This window comes from Helicoverpa zea, chromosome 5, assembly GCF_022581195.2.
Source record: "Helicoverpa zea isolate HzStark_Cry1AcR chromosome 5, ilHelZeax1.1, whole genome shotgun sequence".
NCBI lineage: Eukaryota > Metazoa > Arthropoda > Insecta > Lepidoptera > Noctuidae > Helicoverpa > Helicoverpa zea.
This window is the reverse complement of record NC_061456.1, coordinates 11,017,154-11,039,132: the sequence shown is the minus strand read 5'-3', so window position 1 is coordinate 11,039,132 and position 21,979 is coordinate 11,017,154. Positions and strand designations below refer to the sequence as shown.

Here is a 21,979-nt window from a genome sequence, read left to right as displayed (position 1 = left end):
TAGAAATCATAACAGTTCATGCAAGTTGTAAAAATATGATTATTTTGTCAAAACCTCTGTTGTCGGTAACTTAGTAATTTTGTCGGAAGTTCAGTATTCTAGTCGGAACTTTAGTTTTAATACTCGAAGATCGAATTTTTTTTAGGAGAAAAAGTTATTTGAACGTGCTCATATTTGTATAGTCTGTTTTTTAATCTCGTAGACTAAATTGACACTTGCAAAATGTCAAACTTTCTAATAATTTTGCTAGCTCTGTGGTGCAGTGTTGTACTTACGATACCGGTACGTTGAATCGTAACTTTTTACAATAAGTCATCCTGAAATAATGGGCTTATCCTTGATGATTACGCATGGCTTTGCGTGGTCAGATATCCCTGGCAGTTTGTAGCACGTCGTACAGCCATGTGTACGTACGTGAATTTTAAATATAAAACTTTGAATGAATATTAAATTCGTCTATTATAGATAAAAAGTTACGATTCAACGAACCGGTATCGTAAGTACAACACTGCACCACAGAGCTAGCAAAATTATTAGAAAGTTTGACATTTTGCAAGTGTCAATTTAGTCTACGAGATTAAAAAAACAGACTATAGTTAAAATTGATATTTTTTGTCGGTAATTCATTATAACGCTGGTTAATAAGAATAATAGTCGGCCACAGATCGCTGGAGATTAATTTGTTTTTCGGAACCATTATTATTATCCCTTATTAAGTACACAACAAGAAACATGTCATTCTAATGGAGTAAAATTTTGAAAAGCCCTTATAAATGTTATTTTAACTCTAGTTTGAGTTACCAGTAGCGAAGTCGCCACTCCCCTTTCACTAACACCTGCCCACCCTCCTTTCGTAATTAACGGTTACTTTGTATTTTAACATTATTGAGTGAATTATTTTTTATAATCCCCCTAGTTTATTAACTTTGAAGTATCTCGACTTCTAGTCACATATGTTCTAAGACTTAATTAATATATCTGCTAGTGTTTTTATTAAGCGATACCCCAAATGTGTTTAGCACGACTTTGTATGTAAGGATATATTTTTCATGTGTTAAGTTCACAGTGGGCAATACTTTTGTTCAATAACAAGTGATATAATATCACCATTCTAAGTTATACGGAAATACTATGTGTTGTGTCTTAAATGCTATCATAATTCTCACAGATTTTTCAATATATGTACCAAGGCTTAGCACGCACCGACAATTTAATTAAGCACAAATTAACATTATTTAGTGACTCCGATCTTAATTACATGAATACATTTAAAACAAAGTTAGAATCAAGTTTCCTAAGTCAGGATTGGATCATCCATTGTATTCTATACCACCGTAAAGCCAACTTACTCACTTGTTCAGAAATGCTTGCTAAGCCTTCATCTCCGATATTACTATAAACAATTTTTTAAATGCATGTCTCAATTTTAATATTTATCTTGCCAATGTGTTTTACTAGTGTAATAACACAAGTGGGGATATGATTTATTAGATGTAAGAATTTATTAATATTAAAAAATATTCGTATAATTTAACATTGCGAAGCTTTAAGTTCAGCATTCCATTGTGTTAGAAGTGATTATTTATTTTGGAACTTGTGTATCAGTACACAGAATTTTCTTGTCATTTAAATTCAATACTCATGTATAACATGGATATAATTGAAATAATTTGTACTATTGTGGATAATAAACAGTGATTTATGTCAAATGGTATTTTATTTTGCTATGCAACCATCGCAATCGCAACATTTTGCTTTATATTTAATTTACACGTAAAAATGGTACCCAAATGGCATAAATTCCAACAAGTATTCTGGATTCCATTCTGAGGTTTATAAATTAAATCCATAGTTGTGTAGAATGGCTTTATTTATTACCTTACAAAAATACTATTACTTATCACAAGTTCCGGCGATACACACAGTGTATTGAGATATCAGGCCTAAGAAATTTGAATTTAACATGATATTCTAGAAAGTGCCAGTACAAGTGAGTTACATAATTAAAGTAAAACTTAACAAAGTAAACTTAAATTTAACTGTCTTCTTCCTCGATCTTAGGAGCTAAGTAGTAGCGAATGTGGCCAATTTCTGGAATGCGGTACTCTACGACCAGGGGGACATCAGCCGACATAGACAATTGAACCTGGAAAAATTTAGTGAAAAAGATTAAAAAAAAAAAAAACAAGTAAGCTGAAACCAGCACGTTTTGATAGCAAATTTTACCAGACCCCAAAAATGTTTTGCCCATAAGATTCACGAATAGTTGTTGTGGCCTAGTGAGTAAAGCACCAACTTCTCGAGTATGAGGGTGTGGGTTCGATTCCAGGTCAGGCAAGTACCAATGCAACTTTTCTAAGCTTGTATGTACTTTCTAAGTAAATCTTAGACACCAGTGGCTGATAAAAAGGTGAAGGAAAACATCTTGAGGAAACCTGGACTATATAGTCTGAAATCACCAACCCGCATTGAGCAAGCGTGATGATTAATGCTCAATCCTTCTCTGTGTGAGAAGAGGCCTGTGCCCAGCAGTGGGACGATAAAAAGGCTGTAACAGTATTCACGAATAGTGGAACAAACTCCAGCATATAACTTATTTATGGCAAACTTAATATACTGCTGCTTAAAATATGTAATTAACTGGGTATACAGGCAGGAGAATATCTGTTGGTACTACTAATGTAAAACACCACAATTTCCTAAATATTTGTGTGACAAAAGGTAGGTGTTTCATTTTGGGTTAGCTTACCTGTGGACTGAGGGATGTAGCTTTGGTGAAGTAGTTCAGGTACTGGCAAGCGAATGTGAGTGTGACCGGTTCCTCCATCTCAATAACTACAGCCTCTTCTTCTTTGTCAATGGATGCAGTCTGTGCGAGCTTAATGTTTGCTGAACCAATGTCTCCTGATGCTGAGAATTTCACTCCTGTAGAACAAAACATGATTTAGAGAAAAGTACTAAAGAGATTCATCACCATCTGCAAAGGTTTTTCCCATCTTCACAGGGTTTAGTTTCCAATCTAACTAGATACTGCTGAGTGCCAGTGTTGTGTAAAGTGTAAAAAGCTTGATACCTGCGAAGGAAACAAAATAAATCCTTACCTTCTTTGGTGCAAGAAATGACCATAGACTCTCCAAACTGTGAGAGATCACGGCAGATACGCGCGAATTCACCACTAGGTAACCGAATAGTGCAGCTGTATTCAGTCTCAGGAATGCCTGTTAAAAAAATTAGCATATAAAACAAATTGTTCAAAGTTTATAAAAATTTGTTTTTCACTACAAAAGTATAAATCATAATGATATAAAATGCACCCTGTGCCCCATATCGGTGACCATCTATTTTTTAAATGTTTCTTTATTTTTATAATTTAATATTTAAAATGTAAATATTATGTTGTGAAATAACAAATGCAATATTGATAACAAGTTGTCATAACATTTCATAACGAGAACAAGTCTGAACTTGATGATTCCAATTGACCTTCACTACCCCAGCCTCACTATAATTATAGCCTAGAGTACATAAATAAAACAAAAAGTCTGTTTATATTATGTTTGTTTGTTTGAATGATCTATATTCAGGAACAATTTGTCTAATTTGAAAAATCTACCCATTTATTGAAGAATACTATATAGTCTACATTTTACCTAGAATACAAGTGAATTTGTAGGGAACACCTAATATAATATACAATTGCTTATCTACTCACCCAAATGCTCCAAATCCAAGTTCATGAGCTTCATCTCGTAATCGGAGACCTTCTCTTGGTTGGGGCTCTCGAACACGAATGTAACGGTGTCAGCATCATCCTGTGCCTTGATTGTCACTGTGTCCTTGTCACCAGCACACTTCAGGATCTTAGACATGCTGGAAAAGTTAACAATATGTGAAAACAGGCATTGTTTTAACTATAAATATCTAGAGAAAAGTGCACCTATAGCAAAGACAAAACATGGAAAAATGTTTGTATGATATTTTGTTTGTGTGTAAATAACCACTGATATTTAGGTCATGGACAGCTCTAAGTACTGGTTCTAAGTATAAAACAGATATCAGAACACAGCTATATTGTAAGTAGGTACAAGCATAACTTACCTTCCTAAATTCATGCCCATGGAGATATTTCTATCACACCTATACTTGTCAAAGCCATCAGATCTGAGAGTGAGAGACACAAGTGACACATGGGAGTTGTCCATCGCCTGAAACAACATAATACTTTATTGAAACTACAATAACTACATGACATGAAATTACATAGGTACTTAGATATAATATGTAGAAAAGATACTTGTAAAACAGTCAATTTTCATCTTCACATTTAAACAAAATGAAATAGGGGCAAATAGATAAGTATAATTACAGTACCTGCAATTGAATCCCAGTGTTATCGCAGTCAAACGTGGCTTGTGTAAGCAGATCTTTGATGGCTTCCAGCACCTTCTTGAGGATGGAGCTACGTAAAAGACGCGCTTCGAACATCTTTAACTGTAATAAAGTTACGTTTAATGTAAGTTTTAAAGCTCTAGAATGTTGATTCTGGGTTGTAACACAAAGAAACAACGCCACAGCCATGGAACTGTAACGGATTTTCACAAAGGCTTTACTGGTTCAAAATTCACGTTTAAACGAGTAAATGATCTATTTCCACATAAAACGAAGTAAAACAAATAACTTTTACTTACATTTGAGTATAAAACAGGTAAAATGAACTAGAAATCAATTTAAATAAGACACGATGCGTCCAAGTCGCTGACCTCACCAACATAAATGACAGCCGGTCGCGGGAAAAAACGGCGCGAAAAGTTGGAACGTCAACGCTGTTTGAAGTTTGGCAGCAACATTCCAGAGTAAATAGTTTATTTTATCTACATTTGTGGCATTAACAAATGTTTTTTCCTTGTGTCTCGAGGGAAACCCCTTCACGTATCTATAGGGACAAAATATATCCCATGTTACTCGGACTCGGGGGTAGTCTAGCTTTCCAACAGCAAAAGAATTCTACAAATCGGTTTAGCAGTTTCGGAGCTTTTAGGGTAGAAACTATGTTTCTGTTGTCTCTTTATTTATTTTATTAGTAACACGGAGTAGTAAAAAAGTAATTAGTACAAATCTATACTAATATTATAAAGCTGAAGAGTTTGTTTGTTTGTTTGAACGCGCTAATCTCAGGAACTACTGGTCCGATTTGAAAATTTCTTTCAGTGTTAGATAGCCCATTTATCGAGGAAGGCTATAGGCTACTTTTTATCCCGGTACGGGAAGTAGTTCCCACGGGATGCGGGTGAAACCGCTGGCAGAAGCTAGTTATTTAATATAATATCGAGTGCGCACACTGCCGCCAGCTTGAAACTTCCACAGAAGAATTACTTTTGGGTCATCTTTTAACTTGATATGTTGTATAAAAATAAAACATGACACAAACAAATCCAATAATGTATATGTATAACAAAATTCAAAACAAGAATTTCTAAAATCTTATAGACTATAAATGTCACCATGATGCCATCCAATAAATTAACAAGACAACTGGACCACTTGATCTTCACAAGGGTAGGGGGGTAGCCTTAGGAAATATTTCTTCAGAATGCCTGGAGGCAAGAACCTTCCACCAAGGAAATGCTTTGCGTCAAGTATATACTCTGCTTGGGCACATAGCTTTGGTGCTGACAGTGATATGAGGAGGGCTGGTCTGAGAACCTTTCCTAACCCAGGACCATTTTCAACATGCCACCCACTGGGAATGTCCACACTGAAAGAAAAATTAAATCTAAATAAAATATGTATACCTAAATTTCCATAATAATATGTGCTTTGACCATTATTCCCTTCTGATTTGGAATGGAGAAAAAAGTTCATGAACACAAAAGTATATACAGTATCTAGATGGTACCTGCAAACTGGTATGCTGGCGTTAATTAGGGCATTCATAGAAGGTGACAATTCGTCCCTCACTGGTGGCTTGAAACTGAATCCAAAGAGAGCATCAACCATAACTTGGTACTCATTAGACAAGGTCTCTGCTGGAGGAAGCTTGTCTATGATATTGACACCAAATGACACACATTGGGATAACAGATTTTCATAGAGCGGCTTTGGTGTGCGTTTAGGGTAGTGAATAGTGACTTCATATCCAAATAAAGCCATATGCCGGGCTGCTACTAAGCCATCCCCTCCATTGTTTCCTGGGCCACATATGATTAGAGCTGATGGGTGCCTGAAAGTTTATTTAATTTAATAGAATATAAAATAACTAAATCACACAATTTTTTAGAATCTGATAATCTTGTTTCTTTACTGATTTACACAAATTCGTTTCAAGTTCTCGATGAAAGTAAGCATACTTACGTATTATGTGCCTGACAATAATGCTAGTTAATTTCTGTCTTGTTATCTGGACCGTATATTTAAAAATATGCAGACGAGAGTTTTTTATTGTTATTAAATAAACAAAGAAGTTACGGTCAGTGGCTCATCTTAGGGGCGGAGTAGATTTAATTTGTGATAAGATGTTATTTTTTTTTGCTGAACACTTACGTAGCCGCTGGATAACAGCGTGAAACAGCGGTAGCGACACTAAGCCCCGCCAGCTCCATCAGCTGGTCAACACTGAACTTATACTCATTGAACAAGTCCTCATCCAAAGCGATCGCTTCTTTCTGCGTTAAATACCGCAACCTGTAGTTGCTACATGGTTTCTTAGGTGAATACATCACGCCTTTTCCCGAAATTTCAGCTTTACGCAGCTAAAATCAGACAATACTCTCAAACAAGGCAAAGTTATTGATAAGAATGACCCGGCAAAATGTAAATATCGTACCGACAAAGCACTACTTATAAGCCGAAATAGCATTTAGATACCTAAAGGTAAATCCGGAAAATAGGAAACACTGTGGAGTTAAGTTCTTAACTAATTTTCTGAATTTTGGACCGGGATGGGGATCCCGGATCAGTTTTTTTAATGAGAATTCGCTATTTGATTTGACAAATGTTATGTCAAAATATTACAAAGTACTGCTGTGTCAAAATGTTGTTGTTATCATTGTGTGTATGTACCACATTTTGTACTGAAATTGGCATTTTTTTGATCTTTTCATCCTTAACGACGCAACCCCCAATTGATTAGGATACCATATAAATATTTATGCAAGGGTTGAATATATTGTATTATTTGTAAAAACTCGACTTAACAAATACTTTATGTTGGTTTTTTAGCGTAAAATGGAATGCAAAAAGATAAATTGATGTTGACGTTTCAATAGTTTGACAGCTTTACGTTTTTGGATTTTCGTTTCGTTCATCCGTCACAAAAATGGCTGCGCTAAGGGTATTCAGTCGTAATTTGCCGTATTTACGACAACAGTTTTCGGCATTGTTAGGAAACACATCGCCATCGGTGAAATTCATTTGTGTAGTGGTAGTCATAGGGTATATTCTATCGTTCTCCGACGATGTTGTGGACGTTCTCAGTGTCACTCCAGGGTATTTGTTGCCACCTTCGTTTCAATTCTGGTCCACTTTCACGTTCTGGTTTCTCGAGATTCATTTGTGGGAAGTGATCATCGACATTGTGACAGTGGGACTATGTGGAAAACTAATAGAACCGTTATGGGGTCAAATGGAAATGATGAAGTTTTTCTTGTTGACCAATGTTGGTGTAGCATTTCTAACGACGTTCTACTATTTAGTGATATTTGCGTGTACAGGACAAACGTCCTACTTGTTCGATATTCACGTACACGGCTTGGCGGGGTACCTGGCTGCCGTGAGTGTAGCAGTAAAGCAGATTATGCCAGATCATCTGCTGATAAAAACACCATTAGGTGCGAAATGAGTGATAAGTATTGTCGTTTTAAACTTGTTAGATTGTATTCAATAGTTTGGGTTTATCACACTTCAGTGATTGCCTTGAATAACAGTGAATACACAGTATACTTGAACTTGTATTATTTGCTCTATTTATTAGCATGTCACTTAGTTTTTGTAGTCAACAATATTTTGAATAAATCTTAATTTATTTGAGTAACAATCAAATCCAGCAGTGGACTGCGATAGGCTGATGATGAATCAAATCCAGAAAATAATATTTTTTAAGCAAAAACTTAAACTACAACAAACCATCAATATCTAATTGAAACCCTACAATTTCAGGGAAGTTAACAAACAGATCACTGCCGCTGCTGATTCTAATAGCAGCCATTATTCTGTGGGCTATCGGAGCCCTGGAAGGCACGTACCCCTGCATGTGGGGCAGCGGCACCATCCTCTCCTGGATCTACCTGAGGTTCTGGCAGAGGCATAGCAGTGGCACTAGAGGAGATATGGCTGATAATTTCAGTTTTGATAAGTATGTACTAATTGTATTTAACAGTATATAAGTAATTATATGATCTACTAATTGGCTTCTGGTTTCACCAGCACTATTTTGGTGAATGTAATGTATTATTCTGAAGTGTTATCAAAATCTTTAAGTATGTTTTGATAGGAAAAGTCACCAACATCTATCCAAACTTTTTTGCAGGAATGTAAAGTATTTTTTTAAAGCAGACAATGTAAACAACATGTTTACTTACATAGATGGTTTTTACTTTGTCTTGTAAAAAGGAATTTATGACAAGTGTTGCCTTTTCGTTTGTCATCTCGAGCAGTTGTGGAGAACAATGGGCTTGTAATCTGATGCTGTTTGTTTCCTTTCTACTTTAAACTCTACATACTTTGTATAGCCAGTTAAAAGTCTAAGCAGATAAAACTATAGATGATTTGGGACAAGCAAGGCTTTTGATTAGAAAAAACAAATATTATAAAGCTGAAGGGTTTCTTTGCTTGAAGTACTGATCTGATTGAAGAATTATTTCAGTCTTATATGATCCATTAATTGAGGGAGGCTATAGGCTACTTTTTATCCTGGTGAATGAAGTAGTTCCTATAGGATGAAGTTAAAATCGCTGGTAGAAGACATAATTCTAATTAGGCCAATTTATAATCCATAGCTAGGATTATAAATTGGCCTAATTAGAATTATGTAGGCTATCTTACTACTGTAGTCAATGATTTAGCTTATCTCAATGTACACTCATACTATTGAAAAACCAGTTGCTCATTTTGAACTAATAATCTTATTAATTAAGTATGAGTCACATATATAAACTAATTTAATCTACCATCAAAGACAAAAATCTCACCTATTTTTTTTTCAATTTTGCAGTTTCTTCCCTACGGTCTTGCAGCCAGTAGTGCGGGGTATCTTGGGACCGCCGCATCGCTGCCTCGTGCGGCTCGGCTTGTGTTCTCCGAGCCCGCGGCGCGTGCACCTCGCGCTCAGTCCACGGGGAGTCACTATATCTATGCCGGGAGTGGAACCACAGGATATGGAGAGGCGGAGGTGAGAACTACTTTGTTGTTCTGTTATTTTTTTTAAGATTTGTGTTAACTGATTACCAGAGAGCTGATTGCTGATCAAATGGAGTGTCAAATGAAATTCTGTTGAGAAACTAAGTATTGATAGTATAGTGGCCAGTTTTTTCATCAAACACAGAAGTCAAAGTAATGTCTAAAGTAAAAGTAATGGTCAAATTCGTTTTTTCAAGGCTAAAGTGACAGCAAAACTAATAGAAAAAGCGAATTTGACCGTTACTTTTACTTTAAACATTTCTTTGATTTTTACTTTGGATTTTACTTTTGATGAAGAAATTGGCTGTAAGTCTTATGAAATAAATGGACAGTCAAAATAAAACTAGCTGCAGAAAAAAGACTACAACATTTAGCTAGCTAAAAGTCATCACAAAATGAAATAAATAACAAGATGTTTTGAGGCTGCCTACTCTACCGTGTATAATTAATTTGCATATATCGCACGCTCAAACAATAGACTTATGCAGCCATAAATACAAAACCTACAATTCTTACAAAAATAAAAAGAAACTTAAAGATCACGGATTTCAGAACAATCATTTTGTACCATTAACTTCTTTTGAAATAAACCATCGGTCCATTTACTATCATACTTCATCAGTATTGTACAAAAAATTTCCCAAGCTTAATGTCCATTGCACGTTTTCAGACAAATCGCGCTCAAAGCGTTGAGCGAGAGATTATCGAAGACTTCCGAACAGACGCGGCAGAAGAATCTATCGACCAAAGTGAACATGGACGCGGTGAGGAAGGCGCAGTCGCAGGTCATCCCGCAGTTCCCGGCGGACGCCGCCGTCAGCCCCGCGCCGCCGCCCGAGGCCACGCTCGTCGACCTCGCCGACCCCGACCCACCCACCACCAAGCAATCATGATCCCCGCAGGTCTAAGCTATACAAACAAGGCTGTTCACAGAACCAATGTAGAAATAGGCATGCTTCATTACGAGTGCCTGACGATCTCAAATTCCATGTTTAAAAATATTTATGAGTCTGTCAATTGGTATTCAATAGGTTGTTATAGAGAATTTCATGGACATCACACGTTAAAAGTGCATTTCGATTCGTTAGTTTGTAAGCTATAGCATTTCTGCAGTGGCGCTGTGAATCTATACGAAATAGTATTCATTTTATTTTTCTTTTATAAAAATCCAATAGTGTTATGGTAACAGTTGAATGTATGGGTATAAAAAAGTAAATATTTTTTGCAGATTTTATTGCATTTGTTGATTGTGTCTAGCTGAGGAGAGTGAAAGATGTGACATATTGTAAATATAATTGATATTGATTAGTGTTAATTAATAAAATAAATATCTAATCACTTATTTAAGATTTTTATTGCTTTTCTCTTCATTTCTTTTTTACAAAATTGTCTTATTTTCCATGTCAGATCAACAGAATAAGGAATTCATTAAAAGTTATAGTAGTTCTAATGGGCACAGGTGGAGAAAGTAAATAAAATCACTAAAGCATACATAGAAACATTCGTTGTGATGCCTATATCAAGTAAGGCACTGCAAAGACAAATAAATATAGGGGTTAAAGTTAGAAAATTGCACATTACAAGTAGGATATATCTCTTAGTACAACAATAACCCCTTATTATGAGTAAATATAATTATCATTACATATTCATACTAATGTACAGAAAATGGAACATAAATCTAATAGCTGAAGAAAAAATAAACTACAGATATTCAATTCAATACAAAATAAACGAATTCTAGTATAAAATAGACTTTCTTGTGACCTGTACACTATGAGATTATCCTACGCCACATAATGTGGAAATATATAAATGTTTTTTACAGTACTTTATAACGCCAATTTATTGTTTGAGTGAGTTGTCTAGGCGATACTATCGGAGCGCGTTCAATGATACCAGACAGGCATAATATCTAACATACTAGATAACACTTATCAGACTGTATGACAAATACATAATAAAGCTGGGTTCTAGTTTCAATTTAATCGTTTGTGGCAGTTTCAAATTGATTTACGAAGCAAATTGAATTATAGTAACAGTTTATTCAGATTTTTTACATTTTATAATTCAAGCCAAACTTAATGACGGTTCGCAACTAACTTCCGATTGCATGTGACTATAACCAAGTGCACCTCTGCTGCCCACAGGTGCCTAAAATGGTTACTGTTACGCTACCTGCTTGATATTCCAATTCGTCATTAAGTTTGGCAAAGACAATGCCAGCCATTCAATTTAAAATATACTTATTTTCACAATACATACTCACTGTGTCACATATACGCCCCAAGTAATAAGTCCAAACCACTGCATATTTTATAATCTCCAATATCCATTACTTCAAGTCCTCGAGTCACACAATTGTCACTCTCGATCTCGCCACGAAAAGCGGCGTTTATACAAAGGCTACCTATAGTAGTGGTGTTGGCCCTGAGGTGGCCACTGTTGGACCGGTACTGAGGGTTGCTGGTAACCCTCGCCCCAGCGTGCACCCTCGCCCATGGTGTTCACTGAGCCCATGGGGACGGTTGACGACATGGGTGAAACGCCTGATACGTTTGTTGACATGCTGCCACCTGGGAAATAAGAATCAGGTCAGATTTGGAATGGATTCTATCTTTCATTTTTTGCGAAACATTTGAGCAAGTTTTCCGAGACATTGGAACACATTACCAATATAAACTAAGGTCTCAGAAAATTGATAAAACTTATATCTTGATGTTTTTTTAATGTCTATGTCAAGTAGTACTTAAGCCCGAAATAAATAAAATAAGGAATGATTAATATAATTTACACAATAAGATTAAAGATGAAGGAAAACAACTCAAGGAAACCTTGACTATGAAGTTTGATATCACCAAACTGCATTGAGGAAGCCTGGTGTTTAATGCTCAATCATTTCAATTAGAAAGGAGTCTTGTGTCTAGCAGTGGAACAATGAAAAGTCTGATGATGATGATGGTATAGATAAGTATAAACGAATATTATTAGTATTTAAAACATATACAAACCGGGCTGCACATAAGACGGCGGCGCGGAGTACGGCGGCGCAGTCGCGTAGTACGTCGGCGGCGGGACGCTCATCGTGTGTGCAAGTACTGGGACTGATGATACCGGCGGCAGCGAGGGTGGCGGTACTGGTTGTGGCGGCTGGAATACGTACATTTTAATAGATTACAAATCTGGTAGATTATCTTGCGAGTGAGTCAGACATGTCATTGATGCGAGCACAAGGCCGCTCTATTATGTACTATTGTCGCGGTCGGTGCGTAGACGGGTGACCATCTTGTCTTCCGAGTTTCAGAAGGCACGATAAATTTGTGGGTTGTGCCTGTCATTTCAACATCTTTGGCAGTCATTTAGGGGTGTTAGAAGCCAGAGAGTCGGACAACCAGTTTTACTGTGGGGTTGTCTGGTTAACTGGGTTGAAGAGGTCAGATAGGCAGTCACTCCATGTAAGACACTGGTAATCAGCTTCATATGGTTAGACTTGAAACCGACCTCAAAATAATTGGGAAAAGGCCAGGCATATGATGTGTGAAATATTACCTCTCCCGTAGCACTAGATAAACATCAAAATAATACTGACCGGATAATAATTATAGTATGCGTGTGAGTCAGTCTGGTCCTGTATGGGCACCGTGATGAGGTTGCTCCGCGCGCGGGGACGCTCGCCGCCCGCGTGCGCGTGAGTGTGTCCGCGCGGGTCGCCCGCCGACGGCGGCAACTGACGAGGAGAGATTGTGATATACTTTTTGTAGTTGTTGGGTGGTATAAAATAGTATTGAGACATAGATTTAAAATTTGAAACCTTTCTCAGTACCTTTACAATAGCTGAGACTTACAGTGTCAGAGATTATCATGTTAGACACAAAATTTTAACATATTGGAATCACAATTTTTTTAAGTCAATACAGATAAAGGGTTAAGTTTATAAGAATATGGTTTATATTTTTTTTATGTACTAGGGCTTCAATAGCTCTTCAGAACAATCATGCAGTCCCAGATATAGTTTATACTTGAAATATGTTTAAATACGTTGACTGATGTGTATTCTCAATTTTTGATCACGTGATACTTACAGTTAATGGTTTTACAATAGCTACAGTATTCGAAGGGGCTTCAGGCTCAGGTTTACTCTCCACTGCTCCAGAAGATACGTGTCTATGGTTGATATGAGCCTGTAGATCTCTCTGGAAAAGCAAGGACAAACCTTTTAGAATAGATCACACAATTTGAGATAATTTTCATCAAATACATAAGTGTAATTGAAAAAAAAAATTACGTTATTTATCTGCAAATTCTAATGTAAATGTGGGAATGTTATTTACCTGAGATAAATAAGTTCTCCTACACCCTGTGTTACCATAACGAGTACCGGAGTGTGTGCACATGAATACTGTGCCTAATCCAGTTTGTTCTACTCGCAGGACCTGAAATTATACAACATCATTAGAATTCAGTCTGATTTCTACTTTTGATCACATTCTTACAAGTTTTGCATACAGCATTTAAGTTACTTTGGTGAAAACACACTACAACTTTAAATAAATGTGCTCAGTGCACATAGAATTTTACTTCCTTCAATACCATTTCAGAATTGTGTTACTAGACCAATAACCAGTTTTTGTTCTCCTACAATTTCATGCATTACATTTCTGCCATGAAAAATTGTGCAAAAAAAGTCATAATTAGACAATAGTTTTTTTATCATATATATATGTAGATGAGTCATACAAGTTATATGAAAATTATAAATTAAAACAATTTACCTTTTCTCTACATCTAGGGCAGTGTGTATGTTCAGCTCTGGCACAGGACAAACAAAATACATGCTTGCATGGTATCTGGAACAGACCAAGTAATAGAGTTAAAGGAATATGCCCTATCTCCTGTATAAGCATTTTTCATTCAATGAAAACATTTGTGAAATATACAGCTTTAGAGAAGCATATTAGACATGAATTATAATAATTTATTTTCAAGGCAATCTTGCGCAGATTTGCACCATTTCACAAAAAATGTATAACCGGCTAAATCATGAGTAGAAATTCATTTTATGCTAAAGTTGCACACTTACCATTCGTCCATATATGAGAATAGGTTTAGAGCATATATCACAGCAATATATCATAGGATTGAGGACTTTCTCCCCAATGAGGGTGGCTCGGTGACTCCAGTCCAGCCTTAGCATTGGCTCTGGAGGCCCACGCTGAAGTGTGGTGAAAACTGGCGCTTCTAGTTGAGATATATCTGAGGGTACTTCCACTGAAACATAAAGATAATCTGTGTTATGGGTTTTATTATGTGGTGGACTGTTTATAGAGATGTTAAGGGTTTGGTGTTTTTTTTATTTATCTGTAGCTTTAAGGTTTTTAAAACTAAGTATGATAGATACTCAGCTACATCTGGTTAGACTGGAAGCCGACCCCAACATAGTTAGGAAAAGGGCTCAGAGGATATATATGATACTAGAACGGCAGGCTTCATTTTTAAAGATGTTTTAATATTACAGTTAGTAATACCAGTTTTTCTTTTCATCTTGCAGATAACACTTTAAATAGGTATATTGCACTTTTCTATTACTATATTTCTCTATTAACTGACATAACTGACATACTTTTCCTTCATGGTATAAGTAAAATGAATACTGTAGGAATTGTCTAAATTTCTATGAAGAAACCACTTGCACCATATCTTTGTGATAAGTGATAAATAAAAATGATGATAAAGTAGATAATGTTTTACAGATAACTAACAAGAAGTTTGTATTCATTATTTAAGGCTTGCTAGGAATGGGCTGTGTTGTTAATCATGTGGGTGTTTATTAAAAATACTGAATTAAAGGATGCTTGATAACTTCTCAGATTAAAAGGCAAAATAAAATGGTTGTTGACTAAGTTTGATAAAGAAAGTGAGGTTATGTGTATAGATTATGATGCTATTAGATTAGTGATTGACAATATATACGCGGCATTTATGTACATTATTTTGTGGCTGTATTTTTAGTTCGTACTAGTCTTCAGGCTCCCTAACAATGTTGAATGAATGCTATGCCAAAACCATACATAAACTCATGACAACTTACATTTAGCTGGTTCAGTAGGTTCCGGTTCCTCCTTAGGATCTTCGTTAACGATTTCTTCCTGTTCCTGAGAGGTTTCTTCCACGGAACATTCCTCCTCATCACTTGACATTACTTTTGGAACTTTCTTTCCTCGGCCTCTGCCCCGACCACGACCGCGGCCGCGGCCCCGACCACGGCCCCTGCCACGGGCATTTCTCTTCTCACTATTCATAATTATTAGCAGAAAAGCCGCCTTTTTTCACCTGAACTTTAACAGTTATCACTTAACCTCTCACTCAACAAGTGAAAGACACTAAACACCAACAAGCTACGCCACGATGCTATAAGAGTTTGTGTAAATAATCACTAATTTAGATTATCCAATTCAATTTGGAGGGATTTTATTCAGTTTAATAAAATTCCATTACAATCACAATCAAGTCACGAATACAGCTATTCATCGATTATTAACATTAGTGAAGTAAAATCTATTCGACTAATTCACATGAGTAGTCGACTAAACTACAAAGACATTATTTATTTGTGAAGATGTTATTCTGGGCTATATCTTTTATTCCAATATAATCCTAAATAAAGTCTGGAACATTTAAGTAAATTAAATACAAAGTATGTTAAATTAAACATATGAATTAAAGGAATGCCGATTCATTCATGTGTTAATCGATTCCTAAGATAAGTGAAAGTCGAATGAGCATCCCTATCCAATTTTAACGTTCCAGTATACGTGAATATAATTTTAACGCTGTTTTTTTCTGGAATTCGTTTTAAATTTAATTTTGGATTAATTTATAATTTTGATCATATGCTCTTATTAAAATCATGTGATGAAATTTTGATTACTATGTGAGCAAGTTTGTGTAGTAGGTATTGAAGATTCCCAAGAGATTGTGGAAAGGAGTGTTTTAAAAAAGTAATGTCAACAAATAAAAAAACAGAATTTGCCGGTTTTGTCCGTGTCGTAAATCATCAAACATCTGCCTTGCTCTTGAAAATGACCGACGATGGCTGAAAGACAATCACAACTTACTTTTGTGAGTACTTTTCACATTACTTCAATAGTAGTTTTATAGGAAAAACATCCTTTGGAAACGATTGCTCCGACGACCGTATGGAGTATGATGTTACGTCGCACATTTTAGCGGTAGTTTAAATTTTATCGCATGTTATTATTTATCTCCGTTATCGAGGTTCTTTTGAAAATATACACACATTAAAAAAACACAACAACTTGTATACTTACTTAACTTGTAATTACTGTATAGTAGGTAAATAGCTGAAGGACAATTAAATAATAAGATATCTTCTACCTCCCGGTAGAGAGAATACATTTTTGATAGGAATAACGAAGAGGTGTTTTTCCTACGCTTCGAGTGCTACGGTTAGAGTAAAAAATATAGTAGTTAACTGCCTTCCTATACATAGATAAAATCCAGGGATACCTACTCATATCCAACACAGTCGTCGTCACAGCGAAGAATAAAAACGTCCCCGCTGGGCTAACGCTACCCCCAGCCCAAACCTGGGGAGATTTGCCCATATTGCATTTGCCCTACTGACCGCGCTGGGTATGTTCCTATGTGTGTTGGTGAGAGGTCAATTCCGATTGATTGAAAGTCACTTGCGATGATGCAGGCCATGTTTTCTACAGTTAGTTTGTAGGTACTAAATCTAGCTCTATAAGGCAGTTCTTTGAATTTGAAAGTTAATTAGAAACTTCGTATTAGCGGAATATTTGCCAAGTCGCGGTTTATCCAACCTACTTCAGCTTCCTGCATTTGCTTCCAATTTTAGTCAACGCCGCTATCAGTACACATACTAATTGTTTGATTACCACCTGTAATTACGCAATTAGTTTGTTTACCCCAAAGATTTCGCAAATGCGTTTTTCGCAACAGCGCAGTGCATCGACATATGCGTGCGTTGCCTTCATATGCAGTGTTCGATGTTATAACTTACCGATCATATTGCAGTGTTCTTTTGCATATTCAACGCAATATTATAATAACAATGAATCGTAAGAAATAAGTGTCAATAATGTTATGCTTTTGGAATATATTGTACTTTAGGTAGTACCTTCTTTCTTGGCGCCAAACACTATTCGTAATTACCGGAGTCGTCTGTTTGAAATTGACTTTCCGAACTTCCGCATAACAGTCGCGGCGAAGTGTTATAGCGCGTAAATTATTCTCAAAAGGGAAGGGAAAGCAATGGGCAGAAAGCTTGAACAATGATGAATATTATAGATCTTTATCAAAAAATAAACGTGACAACACTTCAGACAGTTCCAGTCTCTTTTAATTTTACGAGAACCCTACAGTCATTATTTATTTTAAGCATATCGATAGGTATTCGCAATGATGAATCGAGGTAATTTTAAGTGGCACTTTTATCAGGGGTGGATCCGGCACTCAAAAAGGTTGTGGGCATTCAGGTGGTGGCAATTCAGGTAGATACGTGGATAAGGGAGTATATGCGGTAGTACATAGGGATAGTACATAAAGGTACCTGCGGGTACATAAGGGAGTACATGCGAGTACATAAGGGAGAGTGAAGGGGTAGTACATAAGAAGCATAAAATATACGATAGCACATAGGCGTACCGCGTACATAAAAATAATAAATAAGTGTGACTCCACAAGTAAATAATGCCTGATGGTCCAAAGTGTAATCCACGGTAGATCTGCCACTGACTTGAATCAGCTTAGGCACATTTTTTAGATATTTAATAACTCCAATTTTAAGATTACCAGTTCTCCCCTAAACTTACCTAAGTATTTATTATTTCCGTCTGCATTGTTTATCGAAACTGCGTAGTAAGGCTTTCGCAATGCGCCAGACATGCTTATAGGTACTACGGACTGTACACCTAGCCTCACAGCTGCAGCCCTTTAGGGTCGATCCCTAAAAATACGCAGTATTTATAAATTCCGCAATCGAACACGAACTGGGCGAAGTTCAGGTGTATTTTGGCTCTACCCGAGGCGAGGCTGACGTATCAGGAAAACCATGTGGAATTAAAACAGTTTTGTGTGAAAAGGTAAGATTTCTGATCCCTAATACTATTTGATTAGTGGCCAGTCCTTTTAGAAAATGTTTTGTGTCAGTATTTTAAGGGAAACGCGAATTCAGTATGTTTATTTTTATTTTTTAACCTCTTCGTAGCGTGGTTTTAGAGGACGTGCCAGTTCGTGCCGGCTCGCGATAGATGGCGTGAGGGTACGAGTTTTCCACTGAAAGGAATTTTCTTTAGGCTTAAACAAAATCTGTGTTTTAAATTGAACCTTCTATAGTTCGGCCATTCAGAGAATGCGTTCCTGACACGTCGCGATTGAACTGACGACGTAACTACATTCATTGATTATTGATATAATAATGTTGTTTTAATGCTCCTCAATTGTTAAAACGGTAAACAACCAGCAAAAATATTTTTATCGTAACTGCAACGCCATTGCAAAGTTACGTCGTCAGTTCAATCGCGACGTGTCAGGAACGCATTCTCTGAATGGCCGAACTATAATTAACTTTATAACTATTTTGTTAAATTACGAGGAATAAATAAAATGTTTCATTTATAAATATTAGCCTCGCTGAAGGTTTCTATTAATGTTGTCATAACAAACTTCAGCTATTTTCCAAAGTTTACAGATAAGTATGAACCTAATCACTTTTCCATTATTGTTTTTTCATATCATCCTCCGAGCCTTTTTTCCCAAACTATGTTGGGGTCGGCTTCCAGTCTAACCGGATTCAGCTGAGTACCAGTGCTTTACAAGAAGCGACTGCCTATCTGACCTCCTCAACCCAGTTACCCGGGCAACCCGATACCCCTTGGTTAGACTGGTGTCAGACTTACTGGCTTCTGACTACCCTAACGACTGCCAAGGATGTTCAATGACAGCCGGGACCTACAGTTTAACGTGCCCTCCGAAACACAGTCATTGGTGTCTAAGATATACTTAGAAAATACATACAAACTTAGAAAAGTTGCATTGGTACTTGCCTGACCTGGAAACGAACCCGCGCCCTCATACTTGAGAGGTTGGTTCTTTGCCCACTAGGCCACCAAGACTTTTTTTCATATCAAATTGCAATTATTCAAAATATCTTCGTCAAATATAACAAGAAAATAAGAATTTCCCCAAAAACGCCCTTCCTATAATGTGTTTGTAGTTTATGTGTTTATAGTTTATTGTACTAAATAAATAAATAAATAAATGTGTGTTTGCTGGGAAGAAGTGGCCCAACAAACTTTCCAGATAAATTATACTACTGCACTTAAATAGCTTACGGTGCTTCTCAAATGACTAACCGATATCCTGGAGTTAGTCATTTACCCATGTAAATATAAATATTTACATACTAGTAAATTACATTATACATTCGGCGTCACGCTCCTTCCCTTTAGTGGGTGATCAGAATTCCAGGCGTTCGTATCGATAACGCCTGGTATGTAGTACCGCTTGAAGCCTTGGAACACCGTGTTTGGTATAAAGAACTGTGTTTTTGGTCAAATTGAGGAACTGATTTGTTTTAATTGGCATCGTCTATTTATGGGTCAGTTTTTCGCGTTTGATAGACCTTATCGGATGCAGCACTATCTTATTTTTAAGAATATGGGGAAGATTTTCTTCGATAGGTTCGAAATTATTAAGCCAACCGTGACCCTTCGCACATTCGACCGTGAGTAGATTCACAAATGCCTGTGTTGCTCCTAGACAGATAAATAAAAGTTATCCAATCAGTAAATGCTTATAAATCAAAAGTTTTCCTTTTCTGGCTATAGGCTTGATTTATATTACTACACACTGTTATCCAATCGAAAATAATCCGAAAATTTCGTTTCCCTCTGTAGACGGCATGTCTTTTCGTAATCTAAAAACATCGTTGATAAAATGTGTTACATATGAGTCACCATGCATGAGCAATGCAATTGGTAAGGCTTGGCAGAACTAGGGTAGTAAAAATATTCGTGATTTTATGTATATAATGACTAATACCTAGTTACCTAGTAGTTCTTACACCACGTTTACTCAGACTGGGCTACTGGCAGACGTGTATGATAATGATTTAATGATATCGTTTATTACAGCAGCGATAGGGAATTTAAAATGGGTGACAAATAACCTTCGATAACTGATGCTTATTGAATCAGCCACTGAATTTGAACAATGCTACACGGATGTTCTTAGACATGAAAAAGCATGGTGTGTAAAGTATTGCTGATAAAGATTGCTACGGTATAATGTGTTTTTCTAAAATTCTATCGAGAAATTGTTCATTATTGACAGACTGTTTATAAATATATTTTCAGATCTTACTTAGGAAAATCATTAGATTGCATAAAATCAATTTTCCCTCTGTCATCAAATTCCTTACTGTTTACTTGCCCCTTATTTATGTTGTTTGTTACTTCTACCTTTTCAGCGGCTCTTATACGAGTTATTATTTTCTTTTTTCGCCTCTTTCTCTGGAAGCAATGACTTATTCAATCTTGGACATAATGTTTCAATCTTACATCTTGGTAAATATTAATGCTTCGGCCCTCTCTTGTATTGTGATTAGGTGTTTATCCAGTCAGGGTGCTTCGAAATTCATGAGGTCATTGTCGTTGCCCCTTATATCTTAAGGTCTACCATTTGTTGAAGTGTTGTATCTTAATTTTTGTTTTCTTTATATGGTTTTGCTCTTGTATAAGTTTCTGATGAAATTTTCACTAATATTGTTTGCTACTTTATTGTAGTAGTATCTAATGCTGTATCGTTTGGATGCCCGTTGATAGCCTCATATGTTTTATTATCAGTCATCGTCCGCATTTTAACTTTGTATGTCTGCTTTCTATCATCAGTTTCATATTTGCCACCTTCTTTCAATAATGCGTTAGTAATCATGTAATCTTCATTATTTTCCTTTATCGCTGAAGTGTTCTTGAAATAGATTTGCATAGAGAATAACAACGCGATAAAAATAATAAAGAATAGAAATTATGCACAAGATTATATTTTACGACGGTCTGTTTACTAAGTCTTTCAGTAAACAACTTTTTCATTATCCTTATCAGACAATTATTTCTGGGGAAACTATTTTTTTACGGCGATAGGTAGCGACAATCAAGTTATTTTACATTTGAGCCTTAAAATGAATTCGTTGGAGGTGATGCGATGCATTTTGCAAGCAAACACTTATTCAAATTAATTTAGTTAATATTGTAGGTAGGTACATGTAGGAATGTACATACTGATTTATTCTCCGGATACAATATAGATTCAAACAAACCTTTTGTTGTCAGTCGTTGTGAATTCAATGCACGGAATTTTAAAAGCTCTAGCCTTGAATCTTACTTCTATATTCCACGGCGCGCGAGCTTTGTACGCATTTGTTGTGGTAGGGGCCCGTTACCTATCGCCTACCGATATTATCTTCGTGTGGCGAGTAGACTCACAAAGACGTTTGCACAGCCAGATAAAAAGTAAAACACGCATAAAAACACGCGCTGTTCAC

General features: G+C 36.3%; 5 protein-coding genes across 8 annotated transcripts in view; 2 read left to right on the top strand and 3 right to left on the bottom strand.

Moving 5' to 3' along the window:
* Positions 1-1,852: 1,852 nt before the first annotated feature.
* LOC124630591 (proliferating cell nuclear antigen) lies at positions 1,853-4,838 on the bottom strand. Its single transcript, XM_047164555.1, has 7 exons — positions 4,689-4,838; positions 4,372-4,491; positions 4,099-4,205; positions 3,713-3,870; positions 3,102-3,218; positions 2,750-2,925; positions 1,853-2,146 (listed from the first exon to the last, which is right to left on the bottom strand). Exons 2-7 carry the CDS (start codon positions 4,483-4,485, stop codon positions 2,036-2,038), a joined length of 783 nt encoding a protein of 260 aa, XP_047020511.1. The 5' UTR covers positions 4,486-4,491; positions 4,689-4,838; the 3' UTR covers positions 1,853-2,035.
* Positions 4,839-5,425: 587 nt separating this feature from the next.
* LOC124630753 (NAD(P)H-hydrate epimerase) lies at positions 5,426-7,023 on the bottom strand. 2 transcript variants are annotated; one of them, XM_047164734.1, is made up of 4 exons: positions 6,865-7,023; positions 6,541-6,749; positions 5,897-6,220; positions 5,426-5,755 (listed from the first exon to the last, which is right to left on the bottom strand). In XM_047164734.1, exons 2-4 carry the CDS (start codon positions 6,714-6,716, stop codon positions 5,521-5,523), a joined length of 735 nt encoding a protein of 244 aa, XP_047020690.1. In that variant the 5' UTR covers positions 6,717-6,749; positions 6,865-7,023; the 3' UTR covers positions 5,426-5,520. The 2 variants fall into 2 exon arrangements, with proteins under 2 accessions (XP_047020690.1, XP_047020689.1); XM_047164733.1 differs by having other exon boundaries at positions 6,824-7,006.
* A 246-nt stretch (positions 7,024-7,269) lies between these two features.
* LOC124630349 (transmembrane protein 115) lies at positions 7,270-10,735 on the top strand. The gene is made up of 4 exons (XM_047164213.1): positions 7,270-7,826; positions 8,155-8,350; positions 9,209-9,385; positions 10,064-10,735. The coding sequence occupies exons 1-4, from the start codon at positions 7,316-7,318 to the stop codon at positions 10,284-10,286; spliced, it is 1,107 nt and encodes a 368-aa protein (XP_047020169.1). The 5' UTR covers positions 7,270-7,315; the 3' UTR covers positions 10,287-10,735.
* On the bottom strand, positions 10,726-16,308 carry LOC124630347 (E3 ubiquitin-protein ligase Hakai). Of its 2 annotated transcripts, none has more exons than XM_047164211.1 (8): positions 15,482-16,308; positions 14,474-14,661; positions 14,166-14,240; positions 13,725-13,826; positions 13,476-13,586; positions 12,983-13,120; positions 12,405-12,543; positions 10,726-11,969 (listed from the first exon to the last, which is right to left on the bottom strand). In XM_047164211.1, exons 1-8 carry the CDS (start codon positions 15,690-15,692, stop codon positions 11,800-11,802), a joined length of 1,134 nt encoding a protein of 377 aa, XP_047020167.1. In that variant the 5' UTR covers positions 15,693-16,308; the 3' UTR covers positions 10,726-11,799. The 2 variants fall into 2 exon arrangements, with proteins under 2 accessions (XP_047020167.1, XP_047020168.1); XM_047164212.1 differs by lacking the exon at positions 15,482-16,308 and adding an exon at positions 14,919-15,063.
* A 101-nt stretch (positions 16,309-16,409) lies between these two features.
* Positions 16,410-21,979, top strand: part of LOC124630346 (MAP kinase-interacting serine/threonine-protein kinase 1-like) — a 73,983-nt gene continuing 68,413 nt past the window's right edge. The window contains exon 1 of one of the 2 annotated variants that reach the window (XM_047164209.1): positions 16,410-16,512. Coding sequence is in view for 1 of the 2 variants with exons in the window: in XM_047164208.1 (XP_047020164.1) it covers positions 16,483-16,512 (30 nt within the window). In the remaining variant the exon portion in view is untranslated. The remainder of the gene's footprint in view (positions 16,513-21,979) is intronic. The other variant, XM_047164208.1, reaches the window with a different exon arrangement.